The sequence below is a fragment of the Phyllostomus hastatus genome, unplaced genomic scaffold (assembly GCF_019186645.2).
Source record: "Phyllostomus hastatus isolate PE091 unplaced genomic scaffold, TTU_PhHast_1.1 phas_contig_210, whole genome shotgun sequence".
NCBI lineage: Eukaryota > Metazoa > Chordata > Mammalia > Chiroptera > Phyllostomidae > Phyllostomus > Phyllostomus hastatus.
In genome coordinates, this window is record NW_025333737.1 from 28,340,768 (window position 1) to 28,350,621 (window position 9,854).

A 9,854-nucleotide genomic window follows, 5' to 3' on the forward strand; every position below is an offset into this window, starting at 1 on the left:
ATAGAGAGAAAACAGTGAGGGTGGTTGCGCCGTAAGGTTCATAGCGGGTTTGCTGGAATTGTGGCGATTGGAGTTCCTACCACACTGCAATCATGGTGAGATGGGGCTCGAGGAGAAGGAACTCGGAGTGGGATTGAGGAACTGAGAAGGGGTCATGGGAAGTTTGAGAGGGGGAAGAGGCCTGGTGGTCGACTGAAGGAAGCGGCTCCGGTTTGAAGGGGCGCGCACCCGGGTGAGGATCATGGTGGGTGAATGCGGCTCCTCGCAGCCCCAGTAGGACTGATCTCAGAACTGGAATTCGGGGCGTCCAGGCGCCTCCAGAGTGGAGGATGGTGTGTACAGGAGCCTCTGGATCAGGGGTTGGGCCAGGGGCTATGGCCGCCTTTGACCCCTCGCGCTGAGCCCCTCCACTCTGTCTGTTCTAGTCTATCATGTCCTATAATGGAGGGGCCGTCATGGCCATGAAGGGGAAGGACTGTGTCGCCATCGCTGCCGACAGACGCTTCGGAATCCAGGCCCAGATGGTGACCACAGATTTTCAGAAGATCTTTCCCATGGGCGACCGGCTGTACATCGGCCTGGCCGGGCTAGCCACCGACGTTCAGACCGTGTAAGTGTCGGGGATCCCCGCCCACACCCAGGCCTCTTGGACAAGCCTTGCCTGGCGTCTTGAGTGGCCCGACTGTCAGTAGTCTACCAAACGGCTTCGGTGAATTTGAATCTTTGCCGGACACCCTGGCAAAGGTTTCGTAAGCGAGACAGAGTTGTAGCCTAGCCACCTTAACACCAGTATTTACTCTGTGTCAGACTCCGTGGAAAGCCCCTTACCTGCACGGACTCATTGAATCCTCCTAACGACATTAGACATTACCGTGGTGCTGTGTTGTGTTGCAGATCAGGCAACCGAGGGTCTTGCCCAAGATGCAAGCTAATGAACATGAGCCAGGATCCCACACAGACCTCTCTGAGGCCAAAGCCTGCGCTCAGTCTCTGGAGAACTAAGGTCTAGTGGGAGACAAGGCAGGCGTACAGAAAGATAACAGACCCATGGTGAGCTGCTGGTTATTAACTGCTACATCAGTTACCTAGGTCAGCAATTGTCCTGTGATTTGAGACAAGGGAGGGTCTGGGAAATTAAATAGGTAGCTATTGGGATGGTCCAGGTGTGAGGGGTTTGGGTCCTAATGGGGTGGTGGTGATGGGGAAAGCAAAGGAAGTCATTTCTGACAGTTGTAGCTGGCCAGCCTTGGTGGCTACTTGGACATTGTGAGTCCAAAGAATCATTCATTGAGGTTGGAGTTCGTGTCTTTTAGCTGTTACTAGTGTCTAGACTAGTAACCTGGCATGTAGGTAAATGGTTTAAAGATGATTTCCGTTTTGAACATGTTGACTAAAATATAGTAACTGAGAGGACTAGTTTTACAGGGAGGCGATGACTTTGAGTTTGACACTAATTTTGAGGGGACGAGACACACCAGGTAGAAACATCTTGTGAGCAGTTGAGGTATGAAATCATCTCTTGGGGCTGGAGGGGCACTGGTGAACTGTTGAACCTCTGGGAGCAGATTCTAGAGAGACGACAGAGAGGGGGAAATACGCTCTAGTTCAGGAGCCGAACCGTGTAATTAGCAGTGGGGCAAGGAGAGAAGCCAGAGGAAAAGAATCAAGGTAGAGTTTCAAGAGGGGAGGTACGGTCACAGGTAAGGACAGGCCCTTCAGGAAGATGGTGGCCTGAGGAGCAGCAGTTCCTGGACTTTGTTTCTAGAAGATCGAGAGACCAGTCCGTTAATGTGGGTGGAAGCTAGGCAGAAAATTTCTCTTATTTCCCTTAAAACTCCCTACGTCTCAAGAACATACACATTGGAAGTGATCTCTAGAATCTCACTCATCCAGCCATCTCCTGTCAGTTCCAGTGGAATCGGAGACTGGTAGTGGAGAGTTCCAGTCAGCGTGAAGGCCCCCTAACCCTTCCCCTCTCCAGGCACTGCTGTTCTCCTCTCACCATGTCCTTTTCCCCAGGAGGTTTTTCTCACCGTGTTTGCTTGCTTGTGGGCAGTAATTGCTAATTTTGCTAGGGCTTCACTTCCTTACTTTTAAGGTACAACTAAAGTCACGTCTGAGGCTCTCTGTTCTGGGGGCCTGTGACTGTTTGCTTTGCTTCTGGCAGGTGTGGCACTAGTCTGTTCCCTGCAGGGCCCTGTCCTTGGGCTCTCAGATGGCACTGGAGGAGTCGTGGCTATTTTTCTTAGGCACCTCCAGTCCCTTAGTGCAGTAGCTGCTGCTTAAGACATGTAAGACTTTGCATTTTTCCAAGCACCTTGTTATATGCCCATATATGATCTCACCACCAGGTGATTTATTTTTCCCTCATCTCATGGATGGAGAAATTAGGTCAGAGGAAGAAGGCTCAGCACAGGTCAGCTCTCTCAGCCCACCGCCCTTTCTGCTGGAAGCTGCCGTGGCCAGGTCTGCAGCATACTCCTGCCACGGTTGTTGGAGGAAGGAGCTGTGCATCTTATTGTATATTAGTTATTCCTCAAAAAAAGAGGGTGAAAATCTCCCCTCAAAATGTATGGGAGCCCTGGCTGGTGTGGCTCAGTGAATTGAGTGCTGACCTGCAAACAGAAGGGTCACCGGTTCGATTCCCAGTCAGGGCACATGCCTGGGTTGCAGGCCAGGTCCCCAGTGCGGGGTGCATGAGACACAACCACACATTGATGTTTCTCTCCCTCCTTTCCCCTCTCTCTAAAAATAAATAAATAAAATCTTTTTTAAAAGTATGGGAAAAGGTTAGGACAGTGGTGTGTTTGCAGGGGTTAAATGTTGGACAAGTCCTGAAACTTGGACTCGAGGTCGGAATTCTGGTGAGACAATTACTGGGAGGGGACGCGAGGAGTCTCGCCAAGGGCTATGATTGCCTGTCTTCTTGCGGACCCCCTGACCCCTAACCTCCACAGTTTGGACACCAGGGGATAGTCTGCAGTGACTTACTAATTTTCCTCTTCGTCCCACAGTGCCCAGCGCCTCAAGTTCCGACTGAACCTGTATGAGCTGAAGGAGGGTCGGCCGATCAAGCCTTACACCCTCATGAGTATGGTGGCCAACCTTCTGTATGAGAAGCGGTGAGCGGGAGCACAGTGGGTCCTGGAATAGGGTTCTGTTTAGCGTGGTTTTGTAACGGGGATGAGATGCCATAGGAACTTACCTCGGTTAATCTGTGGTACAATTAGCTACGTTATACGTCATTTCACCTAAAGTCACAGAACCTGTCTACAATGTTAAGTAAGGGTTTCCTGCATAGCCTGGGACTTGGAGAATCAGAACCCTTTGATTGGCCAAGTGGGCATGTAGTATGGAGCAGTGCCCAGGAAGAGGATCCCTCCTCATTCTCCCATTATTTGCAAGACAGTATCTTTATTGCGAACATGTTGACTAAAATATAGTACTTGAGAGGACTAGTTTTCAGAGGGCCTGACCACCACATGGGGAAGAAAAGGCTACTTCAGAAGGCAGGGAATGCAAACAGCAAGTAAACTTGCTTCGAGGCAACAGAATTAACCACCGCCAGAGCACCCTGCTGCCTCCCAGCAGGAGCCACCCTCAACTCCAAAGCTAATTCTGTGACAGACTCTCTGGAGCAGCAGGGAGCCTGGGGGGCGGGGTGCTGATTTTGGTCCCTTCTCTTGAAGGACTCCGTGAGGACAGCAGAAGGGGCCTGACTGTGGAACTCACTGCAGAAGCTGGGGTGGGCTTGAAGGGGGGGAGGACCCCGTAGTCCTTTCCCGCCCACCTCTGGGCAAACCTGGGCGGCGGGGATACAAGTTGAGCTTTTTCCTTTTTAGTTTTTTTTTTTTTTCTCTCTCTTTTTTAAACTTATGATTTGGGAATAAGAAAAAGTTGCATGAGTACTCTTTAGCTTTCTAAGCTAAGTTTTTTTGCTACCTGGAGCGTATTACTGCCTTTTTTAGTATTGTTAGGTATAAGTTACTGTCCTCAGCTGTTTATCCTTATAAACTGCTTCAAATCCTTTTTTGAAAGGAATGGAGGTACAGATGTGTAAACAGAGGATTGAATGGTGCTAGGACCGGGATTAGGGTAGGGAAGATTATGTAAGGAAGAGAGGGTCAGGGGTGAAAAGGATAGAAGGTACGTGTCAGAGGGAAAAGAACGGAAATCTTAGGGCATTCCCAGGTGCCAGGAGAGGGGGAACAAGTTCATCAGAGCTGGCCACAGGGCAAGGGGGTCTTCCCAAACAGGCTGTCCGTCTCCCGCCCCAGGTCTGGATGGGCCTGAACAGGAAAGCGCGTGTTCTCAAGTTCTGGTTTCTCTCTGCCCCTGGTCCCCAGGTTTGGCCCCTACTACACCGAACCAGTCATTGCCGGGTTGGACCCGAAGACCTTTAAGCCCTTCATTTGCTCTCTAGACCTCATTGGCTGCCCCATGGTGACTGACGACTTTGTGGTCAGTGGCACCTGCGCGGAACAAATGTACGGGATGTGTGAGTCCCTCTGGGAGCCTGACATGGTGAGTTGGTTGCACGGAGTGGGCCGGGCTCTGAGGGGCTGGCCTTCCCTCCTTGGCCATCAGGGAAGGATGTGTTCGCCTTGCCGGCAGTGGGGAGAAGGGTGCAGGTGGGAGAGGAAGCCACAGCTCCGAGCGAGAAACTCCACCGCCAGGGCCTTGGGGTAGGCTGGCTGGCTCCGGGGGAGAGCTCTTCTGTTGGGGGGCTCCAGTCAGTTACGTGCTACAACAAATAACTCCTCAAGCTGGGTTTCACACTGATTCATTTAACGAACATTTAACAAGGTGTGAAGCATAGGGTCAGAGGCAGCTTAGCAGAATGGGCTCTGGAGCCAGGTTGTCTGGGCTGGGAAACCGGCTCCACCCACTCAGTTATGTTCTGGGGTAAGTCGATTTACTCCTCTGCCCCCATTCCCTCGGCTGTAAAATGGGGGCACTGATAGAACCCACCTGACGTAAACGAAGGTGTGAGGAGGACACGTGGAAAGGTTGGAGCGGTGCCCGACAGTGAGGCTCGTCTGCCGTGCCAGCTGTCAGGCGCTGTCTGTCTGCAGGGCTCGCTGCAGACGCCCAAATACCTGTGAAAATGCAGTTTGCTGGGAGGAGGCAGAGGAAGGAAGAAGGGGCGTGGCTGGCGGCAGGAACAGCCTGTGCAAAGGTGCAGGTGGGGCCCAGCGTGTTCAGAGACTGGGAAGCAGTGCTGGGGCTGCTGGAGTGTGGGGGGGACTTCGGGGGAGGTGACGACCCCCAGTGAGGTCGGGATGCGACTCCAAAGGGCCCTGGTGCTGAGCCGAGTTTGAACTTCTTCTTTTGGCGTGGTGCCAAAGGCAGGAAGGAACCCGAGGGAACCAAAGGCTGGCAGTAGATGGGACAGGCTCTGTGGTCACCGACAGGAGGCGCTGAGGTCCTGAGCCAAGACGGCTTCAGTGGGAGGGCGGGGCAGCGAGAGTCTGGAAGACCTGGTCCTTGGGAGCAGAGGCAGTGAGGGAGGTGGAGACACTGAGGACTCCTGAGTTTTGTGGCTAAACCAATGGAGAGAGAATGAAGACGGGACGGTCCGGGTGGAAGTGCGTTGTCGTGGCTGGGCAGGTTGGGTTTTGAAGGGCAGTGTGACACCCGGGGGGCGAGTCCATCAGACAGCCGACGTGGGGGCCAGGTAAGGAGCCTTCTGTCCGTTTTACAGGAGAGGAACTGAGGCCTAGTGAAGGGACGGAAGACGGGCCCAAGGTCACACTGCGGACTGGTGGAGGAAGTGCAGGGCTGAACTCTCCCTTACATAACCCGGCTTCCTTCTCAGAAGGAGCCGAGGGGCCTTTTAACTTTGGGCACAGGAGGGGCCCCAGCCGGGGTCCTCGAGCCTAGAAAAAAAAGAGACTTGAGGAGCCAGCCCAAGTCCGAGGCCAGGGGTGGGGCCTGAGGCTGCTGCTCTGTTGCAGGATCCAGACCACCTGTTCGAAACCATCTCACAAGCCATGCTGAACGCGGTGGACCGGGACGCCGTGTCCGGCATGGGCGTCATCGTCCACGTCATGTGAGTGTGAGCTTGGCAGACGCCCCCTCCCGCACGAACACCCCCTCTTCCCAGCCCCCGTCAGGTGTGAGATGAGGCTTCTGTGGCAGAAACAGGACAGAAATCCACACTTCCCTGAGGCGGGCGGCTGAGAGCCTGCCCGGAGTCCCCTGGCCTCTGTCACGTGAGGCCCCCTGCCCCGTGACCCTGGGTCTCGCCCCTTGTTCACAGTAGACCGAAAAGGTCCTTTAGGGTCCCCGGAGTCTCAGGGGTCTGTGTGGTGATGCGCCTACTGTGGGCTGATGAAAAAACTGGAAGACCCCTTTCCTCTGACCCGACTCCCCCTCGTGTGGAGCCCACACGCTGGAAGCACTGGGCTCTGGGAGCTGTTTCCCAGTGATCTGTCTTCCTCCTGTTCTCTCACGGCCATCCCCTTTGCCCTCCTACCTGCTCGGGGCTGTCCCCAGCACCCTGGCGGGACGAGACAGGTGGTCTCCCGCCGCTCTCCTCCGGCACCTCCCAGCATGAGCACTGGGACCCTCTTGTTGTGGGACCGCCTGCTTAACTCCCAGGAAAACGACTGGGACTGACAGAATTTATGGCCCCAAGATTCGTTTATGTTCCTGGGGTGAACCCCGTCCCATGGCCTTCCCGAGCCTCTTGTTCTCCGGGCCTGGGGGAGCTCCTCCCCTTCGGAGGGCGTCCCAGGCTGCCCCGGACCATCTCGGCTCTCACCAGAGTCGCCCCGTTTCTCCATTCCCCCCTCCGCCCTTCAGGCTGAGGACACGAGCGAACATTAACACTCGTGAGCGGGACAGGCAGACCCGGTTAGGGCAGCCACTCGTCCCGCAGTCTCGATGTTTCGTGTTCTTTTCCCTCTGCAGCGAGAAGGACAAAATCACCACCAGGACACTGAAGGCCCGAATGGACTGACCCTGTTCCCAGAGCCCACGTTTCTGTTTGTTTTTGTTTTTTAAGTAAAATAGTTGTTCTTTCATTCCTGCTTGAGTCCTTCTCCACAGCTCCCTGTCCCGATCTGGGTGGTTACAGGCAGCTCCTCCGGGTACAGTGCAGCCCTGGGGTGTTCCGGCTGGCAGCGTGTCCCCCGGCACATGGGTGGGGACGATGTCTCACGTCCCTCGTTGAGTGCCTGCTGTGCACGAGGCCCTGCCGGCACAGAGTGCCTTGCACATTCTGGAACTCAGTCACAGTGACTTAAGGTAGCTGACGTCACCCTCATCTAAGGGCAGTTAAATAACTTGCTCAGGATCACCTTAACTAGTGGCAAGCGCAGACGTAAACCCATGTGCCATTTGGCTTTAAAGTCCAGAACCCTCTTTACTCACGCCTCCTGGAAACCCTGCAAGTCCTCTTTCACTGTTGCAGGTAGTGCTCTGGCCAGGCACCCCCAAGTAACATCCTGTCGATCAGTGTCTCTTAACCCTGGCTGCACGTTAGTCACCTGGAGAGCTTCTAAAACAGATGACAGGGATCCCAGCCCTCAAGGTTCTTTTTTTTTTTTAATGCATTTTATTGATTGTGCTATTAGTTGTCTCATTTCCCCCCCTTCACTCCCCTCCACCCTGCACACCCTCTCCCACCCACATTCCCCCACTTTAGTTCATGTCTATGGGTCATACTTATAAGTTCTTTAGCTTCTGCATTTCCCATACTATTCTTACCCTCCCCCTGTCTATTTTCTACCTACCATCTATGCTACTTATTCTCTGTACCTTTTCCCCGTCTCTCCTCCCACACCCCTGTTGCTAACCCTCCATGTGATCTTCATTTCTGTGGTTCTGTTCCTGTTCTAGTTATTTGCTTAGAGCATTTTTTTTATTTTAGGTGCAGTTGCCAATTATTGTGAGTTTGCTGTCATTTCACTGTACATGTTTTTTTATCATCTTTTTCCTAGATAAGTCCCTTTAACATTTCCTGTAATAAGGGCTTGGTGATGATGAACTCCTTTAACTTGACTTTATCTGAGGAGCACTTTATCTGCCCTTCCATTCTAAATGAAAGTTTTGCTGGATAGAGCAATCTTGGATGTAGGTTCTTGCCTTTCATGATTTGGAATACTTCTTTCCAGCCCCTTCTTGCCTGCAAGGTCTCTTTTGAGAAATCAGCTGACAGTCTTATGGGAACTCCTTTGTAGGTAACTCACTCTGTCTTGCTGCTTTTAAGATTCTCTTATCTTTAATCTTGGGTAATGTAATTATGATGTGGCTTGGTGTGTTCCTCCTTGGGTCCAACTTCTTTGGGACTCTCTGAGCTTCCTGGACTTCCTGGAAATCTATTTCCTTGGCCAGAATGGGGAAGCTCTCCTTTATGATTTGTTCAAATAACTTTTCCACTTGTTGCTCTTCCTTTTCTCCTTCTGGTATCCCTATAATTCAGATGTTGGAACATTTAAAGATATCTTGGAGGTTCCTAAGCCTCTCCTCATTTTTTTGAATTCTTGTTTCTTAATTCTTTTCTGATTGATGTTTCTTTCTTCCTTCTGGTCCACTCCATTGATTTGAGTCCCAGTTTCCTTCCCATCATTATTGGTTCCCTGTACATTTTCCTATATTTCACTTAGCGTAGCCTTCATTTTTCCATCTAATTTGTGACCAGATTCAACCAATTCTGTGAGCATCCTGATTACCAGTGTTTTGAACTGTGCATCTGATAGGATGGCTATCTCTTTGTCACTTAGTTGTATTTTTTCTGGAGCTTTGATCTGTTCCTTTTAGGACTTCTTTTTTTTTTTGTCTGGACACATCTGTTAGTATGAGGGATGGCACCTTAGGTGTTCACCAGGGCAGGGCAACCCACGTGGCTGGGTTGTGACACTGTATGTGGGTCAGGAGTCTAAGAGGGAACAGTGCTGATTGCTCTGCTCTCTGCTGGATTGCAGTCACTTCGCCTACTTCCTACGAGCAAACTGGGCCCTTCTGGTGCTGATTCCCAGGTGGGTGGGCTTGTGTGCGTCCTGGGACCCTGTAGGTCTCTCCAACGAACTCTCCTGTGAGGCTGGGAGTCTCTCCCGGCACCTCAACCCCTACAGGTGTTTTCAGTCGGTGTTTTGAAGCTTTAGTTCCCAGCACTGGAGCCCTGGGTTGTGTGGTCTGTCTTGCTCCCCAGTTTCACCTGGTTTAACTGCTCGAGAGTGTGGGGCCACCTGGTCCGCCAGCTGCCTTGCGCACTGCACCCCTCCACAGTCCGCCGCCTTGCTGGGTCTACCACCCTGCCATGACCCCTCGCTGCCCCTCCTACCAGTCTGGATGAATGGGTGTGTCCACCTTAACTCCTTGGTTGTCAGACTTCCATACAGTTCAGTTTTCTGTCAGTACTGGTTGTTTTTTGTTTTTAAATTGTTGTTGTCTTTTTGGTTATGTGAGGAGGCACAGTGTGTCTAACTACGCCTCCATCTTGGCCGTAAGTCCTCAAGATTATTTAATTGCCCTCATAAAGGGGCCCGAGTACCTTTCTTTTCTAGAAGTTCCCCAGGTGAGTCTACCTTGCAACCTACATACAGTAGGTGCCCTAATAAGCAAGTCTGTGTGGCACAGTGGTTCCCAGACTTTAGCCCTGATCACCTGGGAGGCTTGTTCAAACAGTCTCTGGTTCAGACCTGCGGAGGGACCTGACGGTTTCTATTTCTGGTTCCCGGGTGCTGCTGGTCCCGCGGGCCTAGGACCCCACTTTGAGAACCATTAGGTTTTAAGCTAAGAGTCTAGACAGGATCTGAGGTGCACAGAGGTGCCTCGTCCCGAGTCGGTGTCACAGCTCTGTGTCAGGTGTGTGAGGGGCAAACCGAGGTCCTCGGCCTGCACAGTAA

The 9,854-nt window shown here is 52.4% G+C and overlaps 1 protein-coding gene across 2 annotated transcripts; it reads left to right on the forward strand.

Moving 5' to 3' along the window:
• Positions 1 to 7,028, forward strand: PSMB3 (proteasome 20S subunit beta 3). 2 transcript variants are annotated; one of them, XM_045836992.1, is made up of 6 exons: positions 1 to 95; positions 426 to 610; positions 3,015 to 3,122; positions 4,347 to 4,524; positions 5,958 to 6,052; positions 6,916 to 7,028. In XM_045836992.1, exons 1-6 carry the CDS (start codon positions 93 to 95, stop codon positions 6,962 to 6,964), a joined length of 618 nt encoding a protein of 205 aa, XP_045692948.1. In that variant the 5' UTR covers positions 1 to 92; the 3' UTR covers positions 6,965 to 7,028. The 2 variants fall into 2 exon arrangements, with proteins under 2 accessions (XP_045692948.1, XP_045692949.1); XM_045836993.1 differs by having other exon boundaries at positions 95 to 232.
• Positions 7,029 to 9,854: the final 2,826 nt, after the last annotated feature.